The 19,442-nt window shown below is 33.3% G+C and overlaps 1 protein-coding gene across 2 annotated transcripts in view; it reads left to right on the forward strand.

The window, feature by feature from the left end:
* Positions 1-19,442, forward strand: part of SASS6 (SAS-6 centriolar assembly protein) — a 36,962-nt gene that overhangs the window by 3,598 nt on the left and 13,922 nt on the right. Inside the window, exons 2-12 of one of the 2 annotated variants that reach the window (XM_046004819.1) lie at positions 2,495-2,555; positions 4,774-4,853; positions 5,238-5,342; positions 6,502-6,673; positions 7,348-7,413; positions 8,239-8,358; positions 14,791-14,982; positions 17,875-18,069; positions 18,178-18,267; positions 18,348-18,527; positions 18,895-18,976. In XM_046004819.1, coding sequence (XP_045860775.1) covers positions 2,495-2,555; positions 4,774-4,853; positions 5,238-5,342; positions 6,502-6,673; positions 7,348-7,413; positions 8,239-8,358; positions 14,791-14,982; positions 17,875-18,069; positions 18,178-18,267; positions 18,348-18,527; positions 18,895-18,976 — 1,343 coding nt within the window. The remainder of the gene's footprint in view (positions 1-2,494; positions 2,556-4,773; positions 4,854-5,237; positions 5,343-6,501; positions 6,674-7,347; positions 7,414-8,238; positions 8,359-14,790; positions 14,983-17,874; positions 18,070-18,177; positions 18,268-18,347; positions 18,528-18,894; positions 18,977-19,442) is intronic. The other variant, XM_046004829.1, reaches the window with a different exon arrangement.

Below are 19,442 nucleotides of genomic sequence, written 5' to 3' on the forward strand. Positions count from 1 at the left end.
CTGTAACTTGGCTTTAACCAAGTTTGTAACAGTGCACCTCAGGTTTTTCCTTTGTAAGACAGACATAACTATTAACTTAGTAAGATTGTTGTTAAATAAGATATCTGTAAAGCACAGGGTAGGTATTTGGTAGTATGGGTGCTCAGTGTTAGCAGTCCTTCCCTTCCTTCCCTTGAAGCGCTAAAATGCTAAAATACAATCAGAAATACAATCAGAAGCAAAGTCTGGATAGAGTCATTTAATCTGATTTGAGGACACGGACCATGTTTATTTCTGTTTGTATCCCTAGCATCCAGCATACTATACCTGGCTTAGAGTAGCTTTTATTTGTTTGAATTGAAAGGCTCAGGTCACAGCTTCTAGGTGGTGGAGGTGGGCTAGAATCCAATTCTGATAATGCCAAATCTGACTGAGAGGGAGGATGTTATGTGAATTTATGCATTGTTTGGAGTATGACATTTATTTTGAGAAATAACATTTTTATGAGTTTTTATTGATTTGTTTTATATTGTCCCTCTGACAACCATTTAATGGAGAAAATAAGATTGTGATTTCAGATACTGTATTTTCTGAAAGCTCAGGTTTTTCTACAGTATATTTTGGGGCAGGAAGGAGAGGTTTAACCTATGGGCCTTTCCTCCTCCCTTTTTCTCCTGAAAGTAATGCATTATAGACATTTGGAATATATGCAACGATATCATTAATATCCTTCTTAAATTATATTAATGTGATTCTTCCAGTAGTATCTAAAGAATACTTTGCTAAATGATTTTTTGATTTTTTTAAAACAAATTTATCAAGTATGACAGGACTTTTGAAAGTGTATGTCACCATAAAAAGTTACCTACTGTCACATCCCCTGTGGCAGGATGTTTTAGAAAAAACTGCAAGACAAAAACCAAGCATAATGACAATATAGATCGGGAAAGGTCCTCACAAACCCAACTCAATTCACTTATCTTACAGATTAGGAAATTGAAAGTTTTTTCCCCTGAGAATACTTAATTTTTTCTTAAAAGATTTTATTTATTTGTCAGAGAAGGAGAGAGAGTGAGAGCACACACACAAGCAAATGGAGCTGTAGGCGGCTGCTGCTGAGCAGGAAACCTGATGCGGCACTTGATCCCAGGACCCTAGGACAAAAGAACCTGAGCCAAAAGCAGACACTTAACAGACTGAGCCACCCAGGCATCCCCAAAATACTTCGTTTAAGTAGAATTAGAGTAGAAATCTCATCTGTTTCACATATATTGCGCTAGATAATAGAAAAATAGAAAACATTTTCTGTTCTAAAAATAATTCTTCCTATCTGTGGTATTTGCCAGTGCTGCTTGTTCTTTTTCAGATAATGTAAGTTATGGTAACCTTATCATATGGTAACCTCATCATACTAAGATTTAGCATCCAATCATTTGTTCAATAGGAAGTTTAACTAAAATGACATAAAAAAGCCAAAAAAATTATTTTTAAGTTGGAGCATTAAAAAATCTGGACAATTGAATCTGTTTTTGGTTAACTGTTACCAAGTTTTTCCAACACTTGGTTGCTAGGTCTATACCGTTTACTTCTGCACTGGATAAGTAGCAGAATGTGGGAAAATTTTTAAACACAACTTTGGAAGAATAGCCTAAAATTGACCAAATTCTATTTACTTTTGTTTCCTACACATCAGGGAACAGCCATTGTTATTTAATTCTAGCAAAATATAGAAGTTTTGCGCTGAGATGTTTTTTCACCAGTTCCTCCCTTTATTTCCTTGATCATTTAAGCATCTTTGCTCAGTTTGATAAATGGTTATAAGCACCTTGATCTATATGCCTCTGTCTGATGCTGAATTCTCTGAGATGCAACAGAGAATGTGGAAAGCTATGGTTTTTTTGAAGTTTAGAGTTACTCTAGGTTAAGGTGGGTAATACACTGTTGATGTACGTGGATGTATTGGATAGGGACTATATTGAGCAGATGTATTTGGTGGATTTTGTGTGTGTATAAGGGAGGGGAATGTGTTATCTTACTTCTGGGATTGTAAACATTCCATGTATTCCAATACTGCTTCACATTTTAAGTTTTTCAAATGGAATCTTATAAATCAATTAGATCGTTTAAAATGATAAATTTTTTTTAATGTAGGAAATTGGTATTGAGTCATTGGTTAGTTTGGCTTTCAGTAGGTGCTATTTCAGGATCTGGGCAGTAGGCTATATTCCAGGCAAGTAATGGGAATTCCACATCGTCTATCTCATTTGATTCTCACAACAATCCCATTTTACAAGAGAGAAAAATATAATTTCTGGTTAAAAACCTGATTATTTACTAGTGGAAGAACAAGAACTTAAACTTCAAATCTGGTATGCTTCCCAAATATCTGTTCATAATTTAGGGACTACCTGTGGAAGATCTTACAGCTTAAGACTGAAAATTTCAGCTCGGACGAATGAGTGCTAATTCCTTCTATATGAATGTTTCTGACAATTGGGTATATCTTTTCGTACAGGAGAGTAAGTGTTAGAGTGAGCATTGAACTACAGTCAGTTTCCAATCCAGTTCACAGAAAGGTTGGTATTAGTTTCTTTTGAAATATTTTCATTTTGGGGGGGAAATGTAATTTCTCTGGATTATAATTAATTTTGTTCTTTAAGAATGTGAGCTCTTTTGTTACACCAACTTGCTTTTTAGTTTTGGACCAGTTTGTAACTTGCAAATCTGGGATAGTAGAATCTACTAAGACAATGACTGAGAGATTATTATATCATACATTTTTTTTTCTTTTAAAGATTTTATTTATTTATTTGACAGAGGTCACAAGTAGGCAGAGAGGCAGGCGGGGTGGGGAAGCAGGTTCCCTGCTGAGCAGAGAGCCTGATGCTGGCCTTGATCCCAGGCCCTGGGATCATGACCTGAGCTGAAGACAGAGGTTCCAACCCAGGCACCCCTATACCACATATTTCTTCTTCTTCTTTTTTTTTTTAAGATTTTATTTATTTATTTGGTTGGGGAGGAGTGTGCATGTGGGGGAAGGGGCAGAGGGAGAGAGCACAAAGAGAGTCTCAAGCAGACTCCTCGCTGAGTGTGCCCTACTCAGGGCTTGATCTCACGACTCTGAAATCATGACCTGAGCTGAAATGAAGAGTCAGATGCCCCACTGACTGAGGCATCCAGGTGCCCCGTACCACCTGTTTCTAGAGCATACAGGAAGGGTTGGGGATTGGGAGAATTGGTTAGGTTTGCCCAGTACTCTTATAAGTTGCTAGAATATATATTGCTACCCTGTAGAATTGGCATTTCATGTTGCACATGTGAGGATAGAATGAATGGAAGCGCTGCAAGGAGATATTTTTGAATCTTTATCTTTTGAAGGGAGGCTTTTAGAGCATTAGTCCTATATGATCTTCAAAAGTATGAGTCATTAGCAGTGATGACAGACAAGATGACTAAGAAGTACAGCATCTATTTTCTCTGTGTCATAGCTTTCCCTAAACATGATATTCAAGGACCTTATAGTATTAGTAGTAGCTTCGTTTTTTATAGCATCTTGGGGTGAGTTTCAAGAAGTACTGCAGTAGAAGCTGCCTAAAGAACAGGACATTCTGAGGTAGAGCAAATACCCAGATTGCTAATTTTCTGGAGCAGAGATTGTATGTTATATTTTTTACATGTTATTCCTTAGGCCTGCTGTATCTCTTCATTTTCTAGCTTTACCCATAAGTGGTTCAGATTTTTCTAGGACCCTAGCAGTTCCTCCATAGCCACGAGTAGATTTTATTTCAAAGTGGAAGCTTATTCTTTTTTTTATTTTTAATTTTTTTAAAGATTTTATTTATTTTATTTGACAGACAGAGATCACAAGTAGGCAGAGAGGCAGGCAGAGAGAGAGAGAGAGGAAGAAGCAGGTTCCCTGCAGAGCAGAGAGCCCGATGCGGGGCTCGATCCCAGGACCCCGAGATCACGACCTGAGCCGTTAAAGCAGAGGCTTTAACCCACTGAGCCACCCAGGCGCCCCTGGAAGCTTATTCTTAACCTGAGTGCTGATTAGTTTTTCATTAGGCCTCCATCATCTTGTTGCTATGCCTGTTTTCGTTATGTAAGTGTTCTCTAAAGTACATAATTTCTGTGTACTTCTCTGTCAGCTTTAGCTGCTGTGATGTTCTGCCGTACTGTAAGTTTATGTAGAAAGTGGTCTTTATGAAAGATATTTACTTCATGTGAAACTGAAAACAGATGGAGCTCCATGTCACCGGCCACCTGGAGTAGGAGAGAATAGGCCCATAGGAAGAAGCCCTGGCAACATGTTACTTGATACCCCTGTCCTCTGCCCGAGAGGCAAATTCTCCTTTATTAGGATACGTGATTGCGATTGCTTGTCATTTCAGCTGATACATTGCCACTTTTGAAGTATTAGACAGTTAACTTGTGGGAAACTGAAAATATAAGTGAATACGATATGGCCAGTGGTAAAATATTATCATGGTATAGTGCAGCAAGGACTAGGTCTCAATTTTTCCAAGCCTCTAATAGGATGGTATTCCTCAGCCTTCAACTCCTAGCATTTGTATAGACCCCTACATGGCTCTCAAGGAGCAGAATATCTACCCCTGTTTAAGATTCTTAAGTCTCTTAAAGACTAATGAAAACCCAGCTGCACCAGAAAACAAAGTCACCTGAAGAATATTGGTGATACATTGTTGTTATTGGATAATTTCACTTCTAAGAAGGAAGAAATTTCTCTAAAAGCCTATCTATTGAAAACATTAAAAAATAAAATCTTTCTTTTAGGATTTAGTTATCCGTCTGACTGATGATACTGATCCATTTTTTCTATATAACCTTGTTATTTCTGAGGAAGATTTTCAGAGGTAACTAAATCTATTTTTCTGTTTTTATATTTAATCTAGGAAATAAGTTTTATTAATGCATTGGTACTATTGTCTTTGAAATGCAACGTATTATGAACATTTGGTATTTTGAGAACGCTGGACTGCTTATACTATAATTATTCAGGATGTTTTTGAAAGTAAATATTCCATAGCTTATCAGAATTCTGCTTAAAACAGCTTGAATTTGGAGCTTTAGCTAAATATATTGACTTTTCCCCTCCCATGGGATAAATTCTATAAAAAAGAAGTTCTCTAGTTCTTGATTTTAATGGGTATTTGGTAAATAAGAAAATAATATTTTAGGGTTTAAATTATAATTAAAGATAGTATTTAAATTTTTTAAAACTCTTTTCTTCTGTATAGTTTAAAATTCCAGCAAGGCCTTCTGGTAGACTTCTTAGCTTTCCCACAGAAATTTATAGATCTCCTTCAGCAGTGTACTCAAGAACAAGCCAAAGAAATTCCAAGGTAAGTCTCATAAGAGCACTGTGTTATTAAAATTCTCTCAAGACAAACTCTTCTTTGTAAGACAAATTGATGGCAAGATATTTTGTATGTGTTATAAGTACTCCTATTTTTAACTGGGTTTAGGGCTATTAAATAAATTTTAAGGACTCATGGTTAAAATAAAAATACTTACTCCTAATTTTCATGTCTTGACAGAGTCATTACAGCTGTCTGAAATATTTAACAGCATCAAATATATGATTTTATAATGAACTTGGATAAGAGGAATGAGTTTGTGTTTGTATGTGTATATTCATGTTTGTGTGGTACTAAAGCCTGATCCTTTCATTGTAAAGTTGACTAACCTTTTGTCTTTTGGTTTCATCAACTGATGATTGTTATTTGAATCACTTATTTTTTTTTTAGGAACTACAAAGTTATGCATTTCTTTTTTTTTTTTTTTTTTTTTTATTATAGCTAGAGGAAAGCCACAGATGATTTTTTTTTTTTTTTTTTTTAGATTTTATTTATTCATTTGACAGACAGAGATCACAAGTAGGCAGAGAGGCAGGCAGAGAGAGAGAGGGAAGCAGACTCCCCGCTAAGCAGAGAGTCCCATGTAGGGCTCGATCCCAGAACCCCGGGATCATGACCTGAGCCGAAGGCAGAGGCTTTAACCTGCTGAGCCACCCAGGCGCCCCAAGTTATGCATTTCTAATTCTATCCTTCCTTTTATATTTATTAAGTATAATTCTTTTATAAAGGAGAACTTTTCCTCATCAGTTTGGGCTGTTTGATTACTCTGGAAAGAAAAAGATAAACACTTAATTCTTTTAAATTGTCAATTTTTAGAGTAAAGAGTTGTTATTTTAATTACTTTTGTGCTTTCAGTGGGTTTTTGGTTTTATTTTTCTGCTTTGTCTTTCATTGTGAGCACATGAACATTTGTATATTCAGTGTATTATAGTAAATCCTTTCTATGTTTCTTACTCAGTTTTTTTCATTTTGCTATTAGTTTATCCAGTTTTACCATTGGGAGTCCTTTTATATTGGCTCCTATGATTCGAGTATGCCCCCTTTCCCAGTGTTTCTAATCATCAGTGATTCACTGGCGCTTATTCAGTGGGAGAATTTCACTATCTCATAAGTGTTGTTATTTTGTGACACTTTCTTTTCAAAGGTTTTTGCTACAGTTAGTTTCTCCATCACCTATTTTGGATAACTCACCTGCCTTTTTAAATGTGGTAGAGACAAATCCTTTTAAGCATCTTACACACCTCTCATTAAAACTTTTACCTGGAAGTGATGTGGAAATAAAGAAGTTTTTAGCCAGCTGTTTGAAATGTAGCAAGGTAAGATTTAAATTCAAGTTACTCTTTTAAAAATAAGTACCAGAAGTCTCTGATAAGTCATGAAGAGCATAGTGCTATTAGTTTTTATTTTCAGAATAAAGTACTTTTAAAGATGTCTAGTAAGTTTTTATAATATGTAAGGAATTTATTTTTACCTTATTGGGTTTTTTTTTTTCCCATTTAATCAAGATACAGTGAGAATAGAACTGGGCCAAAAATTGAAAAACTAGGTCCCATCATTTTTATTAATTTTCTGTGATCTGGGGCAGGTCACTTAAACTGTTTTTACTATGGTTTCATCAACTGTTAGATAAGTATGGAAGTATCTACACTTGTCTCAAATAAGGAAAAAGATATGAAAGTGTATATTGAGAATTACAAAATGCTCAATAATTTTATAAGGTATATGGAGCAAGAAAAAAACATTAGGATGCCTCTTTATAGTTTTCAGAAAGTCGTTTTAGTCAAAGCTATAGATTAGTGCATCTCAAATTATAGTGGTACATAAATCCTCTAGAGATCTTGCTCATTCTGATTGTGAAGCAGAAGACCTAAAGTGGAACCGGAAATTCTGCATTTTTAACAAACTCTCAGGGTGATGCTGATGCTGTACTTTGAGTAGCACGGCTATAGATGATTAAATTGTAAACTGTGTAATTTTATTTTATAAATAGGAAGAAAAATTATCATTGATGCAATCACTAGATGATGTTACTAGGCAACTGAATTTCACACAAAAGGTAATTCAGATTTCATTTTGTCTTTGTGAGTCCTCTAAACATTGGCTCTGAATTATTTCTCGAATCCTATCCAGGCTTTTGTGTATTATTTTTTTTAAAGCATGTTATCTTTGAATTCCTTCTTTTTGTCACTTCTCCCTTACCAGTAAATTGTCTTAATCTGATCCTTTCTCTGATAGTTGATTCCATCCAAACATTTCTGTTACCTTCCAGGTCTTCATTAAATAATATATAGTACCTGTCCCATGTCAGTTCTTTGCTCTTTTTTTCATCTCCCACCTCCTGTCTAAAATGATGTTTCAGTTCGTATCTTCTAAGCTTTTCCCTTCCATACAAGAGTGTTATGACTTATTCTGATAGGCTTATTATCATTTCAGTCAGAGCTACTGCTTTTTGCCCTTAGTCTTTAAAATTGAGGACCCCAGTATCTGATAAGTGGCATGGCTTCAGGCAGAAATTGTCCTGAACAACATAGCCCATCAGTTTGATTGTGTGTAAGTGAACCACTCCATGCAATTGACTTGCTCTGTCCTGGGCTGCTTTATTTCTTAATGTCAGAGGAGAGGATTGGGTGGGGAAGAGCCAGACTTAACTAAAATGTTAAAGATAGTTAAGCTTGCCTTCTGGGCCATGTTAGCTCTAAAATTCTTTTATTCTAATCTTGATTTCCTCAAATTTAAAAAAAAAAATCTGTGTAGGAAGAGGCTTTGATGTTTTGGAAAGCTGTGATTCCTTTTCTTTAATATCCTTTGTAAATATTGTCATGTTCTAAGGTAATAACATTCATAAGACTTAATTAATATTTTGAATTGAACTCTAATACAGACATTATCAGAAAAAATCCAAGAATTAGATAAGTTGCAGAATGAATGGGCATCACACACAGCTGCATTGTCAAATAAACATTCCCAGGAACTGACAAATGAGAAAGAAAAGGCCTTGCAGGTATGAACATTAAAGAAAATAGAAAGTTATTTTGTTGCTGCTGTTAGTCACTTTGTTATGAAAGTAATATATGCTTGTTTTAATATGTTCAAACATAACAAAGTATATAAAATAAAGTTGCTCCTTGAAATTCTTATTACATAGAGGTGATTTATATATTATATATTTATATTTTATTTATTTTGATATGTGTTTTTCCAGACTTTTCTCTTTATATGTAAATAATATATCCTTTGTAAATATTTGTTGATATTTACAAATTTAGAAATATGTAAATCATATATTTGACATGCATAGTGGGTTTTGGTTGTATTCTATGCTAATGAGGTCCTACAGTATATATTGATTATAACTTTTTTCACCTAACATGACATCATAGGCCATTCTTTATCATTTCAGATACTCCTTTTTAGCAGCTGCATAGTATTCATTATTTAGGTATAAGATAAATTAACTACTTACCCAACTGATGTACATTTAAATGCTTCAGTATTTTGACTGATGCAAATAATACTGCAGTGAACATTCTTTGTTCCTAGAAGTGAGATTGCAGTATACCTATATAAGATGCTATTGGATATTGCAAATATGCTAGCCAAAAAGATTTTACCAAATCTAAAAAATAGGGTATGACAGTACTTATTTCCCCCTATTCTTTTTTTCATCTTTATTAAGTTTTTAATTTTAATTCCAGTATTGTTAACATACAGTGTTATATTAGTTTCCGGTGTATGATACAGTAATTCAACAATAATATACATTACTCAGTGTTCATCATAAGTGTACTCTTTAATCTCCATCACCTGTCTTACCTATTCCCTCCACCCCACACCCCTGCTCAAATAGCCATCAGTTTGTTCTCTATAATTATGAATCTCTTTTTTGGTTTGTCTTTTTTTCCTTTGTCCATTTGCCTTTTTTTCTGAAATTCCACATATGGGTGGAATTGCATGGTATTTGTCTTTCTCTGATTGACTTATTTTGCTTAACGTTGTACTCTGGCTCCATCCATTTTGTTACAAATGGCAAGATTTCATTCTTTTTTTGTGTCTGAATAGTGTTCTGTTATATATATATTTATATCTGATGGAACACACACACACACCCCCCCACATCTTCGTCATCTATTCATCTGTTGGGAGATGCTTGGGCTGCTTCCATAATTTGGCTATTGTAGATAATGTTTCAGTAAACATAGGAGTGCATATATCCTTTTGAATTAGTGTTTTTGTATTCTTCAGGTAAATACCCAGTAGTGTGATTACTGGGTAGTAGGGCAGGGTTGTTTTTTTTTTTAAACCTTTATTTTCTTTAGTAATCTCTACACCCAGTCTGGGGCTCAAACCCATGACCCTGAGATCAAGAGTCACATGCTCTTCTGACCGGGGCAGCCAGGAGCCCTTATGGGTAGTTCTATTTTAAAAAAAAAATTTTTAAAGATTTATTTATTTATTTATTTGAGAGCATGAGTGAGAGAGAATGAGCAGGAAGAGCAGCATAGAGAGGGAGAAGCAGACTCCCTACTAGGAGCCCGGATGTGGGTCTCAGTCCTAGGACTCTAGGATCATGACCTGATCCAAAAGCAGATGCGTAACCGACTGAATCACTCAGGTGCCCTTCTAATTTTAATTTTTTGAGGAACCTCCATACTGTTCCGCAGAGGCTGCACCAGTTTACATGAGGTTCATGAAGGTTCCTTTTTCTCCACATCTTCACCAACACTTTATGTTTGTTGTTAGCTGCTTTATGTGTTTGGTGCTCCCCAGGTATGTTGGGTGCATAATAAAATATATGTTGGGTACGTAATTATCTACAGTTTTCATATCTTCTTGTTGGATTCTCTCCTTATTAAATTATGCAGTGTCTTTGTCTCTTGTTATAGTCTTCGTTTTATTTTTTTTTTCTTTTTCAAATTCTTATTTACATTCAAGTTAGTCATAGTGCAATATTGGTTTCAGGAGTAGAATTTAGGGATTCATCACATACATGTAAAACTCAATACTCATCATAAGAAGTGTCCTCCTTAATACCCATCACCCACTTAGCCCATCTCCCCCCTCCCTCCATCAACTCTCAGTTTGTTCTCTATCATTAGGAGTCTCTTATAGTATGCTTCCTTCTCTCTTTTCTACTCCCTTCCCCTCTGTTCATCTGTTTTGTTAGTAAATTGCATGTATGAATGAAATCATATGGTATTTGTCTTTCTCTGACTTATTTCACTTAGCATAATACACTCTAGCTCCACCCACATCTTTGCAAGTGGCAAGGTTTCATTCTTTTTGGTGGCTGAGTAATATTCCATTGTGTATACATGCCACATTTTCTTTATACATTGATCATTTGGCGGATATTTGCTCTTTTACCACAGTTTGGCTGTTGTTGATAAGTCTTTGTTTTAAAGTGGAATACCAGTTTACACTGCCATTCTGAGGGTGTATGATAATAATGCACACATTTTCATATGCATCTTGACCACCTGGATATTCTCATAGGAAGTTCAAGAATTCTCTTGACTATTTGCATTTTTAGCCCATTTTTATTTTTGTTTATTTTTAAAGATTTTATTTCTTTAAGAGAGAGAAGGGGAGAGTGAGCGAGCATGAGAGAGAGAGAGCGCACAACCTGGGGGAGTAACAGAGACAGAAAAAAGCAGACTCTGCGCTGAGCCCGGAGCCCGATGTGGGGCTTCATCCCAAGACCCTGTCATGACCTGAAGCGAAAGGAGATGCTTAACCAACTGAGCCACCGAGGAGCTCCTAGCCCATTTTTAAATTAGACCATTAGTATTTTACTTACAGATTTGTCTGATCTGGACGAGTCCTTTGTCAGATATATTGTATTTAACTTTTTAATCTGGAGTATATTTTTGTGAATTACAATATGAGATAGGTATTTTTTGATAGAAAGTCAGTCATTTGTTCTAATACCATATAGTCCACTGATTTAAAATGCAACTTTTAATATATTCTAAATTCCTTTGTATATTTGAGCTTGTTTTGGAGTGTTGGGGGGAACTAATATCTTTTGGAATTTTCTAACCAGAAGAGAAAATATCTTTTTATTTATTCAGGTATTATTTAAAACAGGCTTATAGTTTGCCTTTTATTTCCCTCTGTCTTCTTTCTTTGTTCCTTTTCTTTTTATTTTTTTTTTACAGTTCTTACTAAATTTTTTTGCCTAAGAGATTTTACAGTTTTTTTCCTCTATAAATTGGACTATCTGTGTCCCACCACCATGATAACTTTCTGATTGTTGCTATTGTGCATTAATATCATACTCATTAATTGTACAATATATATACCGATTCTGATAGATTTAGGGCTGATTGTCTTAGGTTTTTCAGGTAGATATATATATATATAATATATATAATATATATAATATATTATATATATATTATATTTAATATATAATATATATTATATATAATATATTTAATATATAATATATATTATATATAATATATAATATATTTCATATATATATTTTATGTATATGATATATATTTTATATTATATATATAATATATATTATATATAAAATATATAATTATATATAATATATATTATATATTATATATTATAATATATAAAATATATATTTTATATATATATTTATATATATAAATATGTATATTTATATATTATATTATATATTATATAATATATAAATAATATATAATATATAATATAATATATAAATATATTATATATAATATATAATATATATTATATATATAATATATATTATATATTATATATATTATATATAATATATAAAATATATAATATATAATATATAAAAATGGTAATTTTTTTTTAAGATTAAAAGTCTTTTTTTCTTGTATAGAAAAATGCTAGTGGAATCCTTTCCTCATTCTATTCTTTTTTTGATAAATAAAATATCTCCTTTTTTTTTTTTTTTTAAAGATTTTATTTATCTATTTGACAGAGAGAAATCACAAGTAGGTAGAGAGGCATTTAGGGAGAGAGAGAGGGAAGCAGGCTCCCTGCTGAGCAGAGAGCCCGATGCGGGGCTTGATCCCAGGACCCTGAGACCATGACCTGAGCTGAAGGCACAAGCTTAACCCAATGAGCCACCCAGGTGCTGCAAAATATCTCATCTTTAAGAATGATGTTTGCTGTGCATCTGAGAAAATTGTCTTTTGTTCTGGGTCCTGAGAGTTAATCCAAAGAGTGCTACATTAGATGAAGTGATTTTGAGGGATTTAATCAAATAATCATGTCATTTTTCCACTTTAATGTAATAAATGATAATGGATTTTTTTTTTTTTTTTTGGAGAGAGAGCTGGTGTGTGGGAGGGTTTGGTACTGGGAAGGGCAGAGGGAAGAGGAGAGAGAATCTTAAGCAGGCTCCATGCCCAGTGCAGAGCCTGATTCAGGGCTCAATTTCATGACCCTGAGATCATGGCCTGAGCTGAAATCAAGAGTCAGACACTTAACTGACTGAGCCACCCAAATGCTCTATAGGCAGTGATTTTAAAATTTTAGTGTGTATCAGAATTACCTGCAGTGAACAAAGTAGAAAATGTACATGTTGTATCCCTCACACTTCCTTTCCTTTTTTTTTTTTTAAACAAAAACTCTAGAATTCTAATATCACTGGAATAAAACCAGTCCTTTATTTTTCTTGCCTTTATTGTCTTCAGTGTGTTTAATTACCTTCTTCAACAGTTACATTAGCATCTTTCCCAGTTTACTCTTTATGCTTCTTGATTGCTCCTTCAGGGTTTTCTTCCCACCTTCATTTTCAGTCTTTTTTTAACTTTTTCTGTTTTTCTCTCTTTTGTTGCCTTCTCCCCTCTTTCCATTTTTCAAAAAATGAGAGAATTTTAAAGTAGTTATATAAAATTCTATGTATATATTATACACACACACACACACACACTTCTATATATAATATATATGTAATTCCAAGTATTTTGTGAGGGAGACACTTCCCTGTTCTTTTAAGAAGTTTTGAATAGGTATTTTTTTGGAATGTAATTTTGCAACTTACATCACATTTTATATTTGTTTATTTTTTTGTTTTTGTTTTTGTTTTTTTTTTTCTTTTTGACTAGGCTCCACACCCAACATGACATAAACCTACTGTGCCACCCAGGCACCCCTAGTTACATTTTTTGACCTATAATTGATCATAAAGAAATAATCTGAATTTTGGATATATGTCTGTGTACAAAAGCAATCGTAGATTTATTTCTAATTGTGAAAAATTGGAAAGTCCCTATCCATAGTAATGCAGAGTTTAAATGAATTATAGTATATCCATAGAATGGAATATTGTACAGCTATTAAAGTGCTTACAGAGTTTTTTTAATGCTCTGAAAAGGTACAAATGCAGGATATCTGGATGGCTCAATTGGTTGAGCGTCTGACTCTTGATTTTTGCTCATGTCGTGATCTCAGGTCATGGGATTGAGCCCTGGGTCAGGCTTTGCATTTAGCTCAGAATCTGCTTGTCCCTCTACCTCTGTTTCTTCCCTGGGCTCTATCTCTAAAATAAAATCTTAAAACAAAAAGAAAAGGTACACATGCCAGGGAATAAGAAGTACGATTAAGTTGTATCAGTGGTTTGGTCTTAAACTTAAAATATGTTAGTTAAACTTAATGTATATTGTATGCATATGGGTGATGTCAATATAAATATATTAGCAATATATATTCCCAAAATAAATATACTACAATATTCATAAATACTTAAAGTCACTCCCTGGATGAGATTATTGGTTATTTGTAATTTTCTTTGTGCATTTAAGAGTATGTGTAACTTTCATAGTCCAGAAAATATACTTAGGATTTGATAGTGTTCATCAACAGAAATGATAGACAGACTAGTGGTGTGATTCAAACAGGCACCAGAGATTACACAGTTATAACCACATTCAAATTTTATCTTGGTTATATGTTGCTATTAAATGTAAGACTGAACTAATGAGTAATACCTTGTTAATTTTAAAATTTTAGAGTTTCTTGTTATTAAAAATATACATTGTTGTAAAAAACTGAAATAATATAATGGTATTTAAAATGAATACTGGAAATTCCCTATGTACCTGCTCATTTTTTTTTTTAACACAAATAGGTTTACACTATACTATTTTGTAGTTTTTTAACCTAATCATATATGATTCTTCCCTTAACTTGAAGATTGTCCTTCTAAATATATGGGGGTTTTTACAGAAGCAGGAATTAAGGACAAGATCATAATGGTAAATTTGCCTTTGTTGACCTTTCTTCTTCATGAAATCCATAATTGAAAATAGATCCTCTTTAAAATGGGGAAATGTTATAATCATGTTGAAGAATAACTAAGATTAATTTTTCTTCAAATCTTCCTGTATTTTATTTGTTGTTTTTTTTTTTTTTTGGTGGTTTTGAATTTTGGTACTATATTTTTATTATGTAATAGGCACAGGTCCAGTACCAACAGCAGCATGAACAACAGAAAAAAGATTTAGAAATCCTCCATCAACGAAACATCCAGCAACTACAAAACAAATTATCTGAGTTAGAAACAGCTAATAAAGACTTAACCGAAAGGAAATATAAAGGAGACTCTACCATCAGAGAACTTAAAACAAAACTGTCCGGTGTTGAAGAGGTATTGAACTTTGGGTTTGTTTCCCTCTACCCCCAATTTAAAATAACATTTTAATTTGGTGACTTTATTATTTGTGTAATACTTATTACTTGTGTAATACTTCTGATGCTTTTTGGGTAATCAGATGTTGCAAAAAAAAACTTGAGAATCTAAAATCTGATGAAAAGGGATAATTCAGAACAGAACTGAGGTAAACTTGGATATTTTTAGTTATGGTCTTGAGGAGCACTTCATTGACACAGCCTTTAGATTTTTCAGTGTACTTTTGATTTCCACACTGTCTGTAGCTCAACATATTCAGTCTTGACAGGACTGGTTCGTTCAGCCTACTTAACATGTCAGACAACTATATGAAGTTGTGTCTAATAACAATGATAATAATAATAACTAAGGCATACTGAACACATGCTATGTGACAGGTGGTGTTTAATTGCTTTACATATATTAACCCATTTAATTCATATAACAATGCTTTTAAAGAAGGTACTATTATTCCCATTTTGCAGATGATGAACTAAGGCACAGAGAGGTTAAGTAACTTGTCCAAGGTCACATAGCCAGTAAGTGGAAGAGCAAGGATTGGAATCCTCTTATTTGCTTGTCTTTAGTATTCCCTTGTTCTTTCAGGCAACAGAGACATTTTGAAAATCTTACTATAGTGGCACATTATTGATGGTTTGGCCCTGATAATAGATTCCTTCCTAGCATTATACATTATCATGAATTAATCAGAAAACGCAGATTTTGTTAAGTCTATCATATTTAAATACAAACATCACCAGTGTTGCTCAAGCTTATGAGACTTCCCACTCCATTTCACCAGTCTCTTGTGCTTAGGAAACTCTAAAGCTTGACTGATTTTATGTTCAGATTCTCAGTATTCTGCCCCAATAGGTGTTTTTAGTGTATCCTCCCTGCTCCCTTTCCTGTATCTTCCTGCTCCCTTTACCTTTCTTAGTAGTTTGTAAAATATTGTAGCCTTCCTAGTACATTGGATAGTCATTATAATGCTATATGACTTCTTTTATCTTAGGCCTGAAATTGGTTACTTTATAAACAGTGTGCTCTGTTATATGGGTTTTATATAATCTAATAAAAATATTTCTTCCAATATTTGACTTGCATAAGACTTGAAAATTCTGAATCCTGGGAATAAAAAAAAATTTTAGTTGTTGCATAGTCAAATATTACCTTCAGTCAATATAGTGATTCAACACTTCCATACATCACCCAGTGCTCATCACAACAACTACATTCCTTATCCCCATCACCTATTTCACCCATCACCCCGGCCACCTCCCCTTAGTAACCATCAGTTTGTTTTTAATAGTTAAGAGTCTGTTTCTTGGGGCACCTGGGTGGCTCAGTCAGTTAAGCATCTGCTTTTGGCTCAGGTCATGATCTCAGGGTCCTGGGATGGAGTGCGGCATTTGGCTGGCTGCTCAGTGGGCAGTCTGCTTTCCTCCCTCTCCCTCTGCCCCTCCCCTGCCTGCTTGTGCTCTCTTTCTCTCTAATAAATTTTAAAAAATTAAAAAAAACAAAAGGAGTCTGTTTCTTGGCTATCTCTCTTTTTTTCCCTTTGCTCATTTGTTTTTTAAATTCCACGTATAAGTGAAATTATATGGTATTTATCTATCTCTGACTGACTGACTTCACTTAGCATTATTCTCTCTTGCTACATCCATGTTGTTGCACTGGGGACTTTTTTTTAAACTTCTGAGTATTATTACCTAATCATGTTAAATTTATCTTTTAAGCGTTAGTTCCCTGAATATAATTGCTGCCATTTATTATTTACTGTGTGCCAGGCATTATGCTAAGCAATTTGCATTAAGGTTTTATGAAGATGAAGTGATTTATGAAGTATTTATTATTTATGTTTTACAAATGAGGGAACTGAGATTTAAGGAGGCTAAGTAATTCCCAAGATTACACCAACCAGAGTACCCAGATTTGTATTCAAGTCTGTCTGGTAGCAGGGTTTGCTTTTACAACTACTATGGCATATTACTATAAAATTATTTTGTAAAGTTTTGTTAAAAATGAAAGTTATCTAGGAATACTATATCCTGGATTTGTGTATAATGGCACTGTTTTGTTGGTATTACCTGATTGGAAAGTGATCTGTCATAAATTTTTAAAAATTTGTTTTTAATTAATTATATTTACTTGGTTTTGTTGTAAAGAGTGAACCAAGAGGAAATCCAGAAGTGTTAACATATTTGTTGACGTGGAAAGATAATTGTAATCTATAAAGAAGGTTGATTATAAAACTGCACAGTATGAGCACTTTTTAAGAAACTGTTGTGTAGAAACAGAGCAAAATATTAACTGTGGATCGTGGTTGTCACTCTTGTCCATTGCAGAGCTCTTAAACATCCTAGTTCCCAGGCCGTACTGCATGCTAACTTATAAATAAGACTCTCTTGGGGATGGTACCAGGCATTGGTAGGATTTTAAAGCTCTCTAGGTGATTTCAGTATGCATACTAGCTTGAGAACCACTGCCTACATGTTAGAATGATAGGGCTTTTATTTATTTATGTTTTTGAAATCTATTATAATAGGCATTTATTACCTAAGTGGTTTTTTTAAAGTGTAAATTTTGAGATACCAGAAAATCTTTATTACTAGTTTTTAAAAGTTGTAGTAATTTATTCATAAATCAGGATTATTTTCCTTGTTATCATTGAACTAGATATTAGTGTATCTTACAATTATATTTCAAGTCAAATTACATACACCTTTAGAGTGACTTCCAATTTTTTTTAAAAAGTTACTAGAACTTTAAAATTATTACTTTCTTTAAAAAAAATTTAAAGCTCTTAATTATAAGTAACCAGAGCGGCCAACTTCTCTTTTTCATACTGCATCATTTTTTTTCTTCCTGTAGGAGCTCCAGCGGGCTAAGCAAGAAGTCCTCTCTTTGCGAAGAGAGAATTCTACACTAGACGCAGAATGCCACGAGAAAGAAAAGCATATTAATCAGTTACAAACAAAAGTGGCTGTTTTAGAACAGGAAATCAAGGATAAGGACCAACTTGTTTTAAGAACAAAAGAAGCATTTGATACAATCCAGGAACAAAAGGTCTATTTAAACATTTTTTAAACAAATTGGTGATCACATTTACAAGTGATACTTTTCTTAAACACAAATATCCTATTAATTATTCATGTTTTAAAAAATATGTATCAGGTGGCTTTAGAAGAGAATGGTGAGAAAAATCAGGTACAACTAGGAAAACTTGAAGCTACGATAAAATCATTATCAGCGGAACTTCTTAAGGTTTGTTTTTTAAAAAATAATAGATTAAGTTTTCTTGGGTTAAGTAGAGAGAGAGATATATATATGAAGCTCTTTTACAGGCAAATGAAATTATCAAGAAGCTACAGGGGGATCTGAAAACTTTAATGGGTAAATTGAAACTGAAGAATACAGTAACTATTCAGCAAGAGAAGCTTTTGGCTGAGAAGGAAGACAAATTACAAAAGGAACAAAAAGAATTACAAGATGTTGGACAGTCTCTCCGAATTAAAGAGCAAGAGGTAGTGAATATTTTATATTTTTGCACGTGTGACTATTTGCAAAGTATAACATTTTCTCAGACATATTTTTAAAATTTCTACTTTATTATATTAGAGAAGAGCTTTAGCTTTTCTCCCCCCAAAAAGAACATGACTAGCTTCAACAGAAGTTAACTTCAATTTGATAAGTTAGTTATCATGGCTCAGATACCTTCAATATTCATATATATGTACAGTATCTGTGTATATATGTATATACATATAGTGTTACACAGGTGAGGTATGATTAACTTTTTCTATTTAATTGTAGTTAATAGTAATTAATTAATGGAAATACATTTGTTCAGTTTTTATTTAGCCTTTATTATACTTAGGATTGACATTTCAGGTGTGCAAATTACAAGAACAGTTAGAAGCTACCGTTCAAAAGCTTGAAGAAAGCAAACAACTTCTAAAAAATAATGAAAAATGTAAGTATGTTTTTATGTAAATGAGGTTTGTAATTGTGTTCTTACTCTGAAAATTGTATTTGAATTCATAGAAGTCTAGGTAAATCAAGATATTGCTACATCCAAAAGATTTACTTTAAATATATTGTTTTGATGTCTTTGCTATAGTAACTTGTATATCAGCTGCCCTGTAAAACTGTTATCGTTATAAAGAAAACCATATTACATGTGTCAGTAACCCAAAATTAAGTGTTGAAAATACTGACTATAATTTAAATTCTTCACCGAAGTTCTTTATTATTTTATTTTAATTGCTGTATTTATCTAATAGTAATAATGTAATTGTTTGAAACTAAAATGTAAGATTAAGCCTTTAACATTTTTTTGGTTTTTGTATTGGTTATCAGACAAGAGTGTGAACACTTCAAATAAACTGTAAGATATTCTAGAAATGAAAACCTTCAAAGAGATCCTTGACTAGCAGAAG

Source organism: Meles meles, chromosome 1 (assembly GCF_922984935.1).
Source record: "Meles meles chromosome 1, mMelMel3.1 paternal haplotype, whole genome shotgun sequence".
Lineage (NCBI taxonomy): Eukaryota > Metazoa > Chordata > Mammalia > Carnivora > Mustelidae > Meles > Meles meles.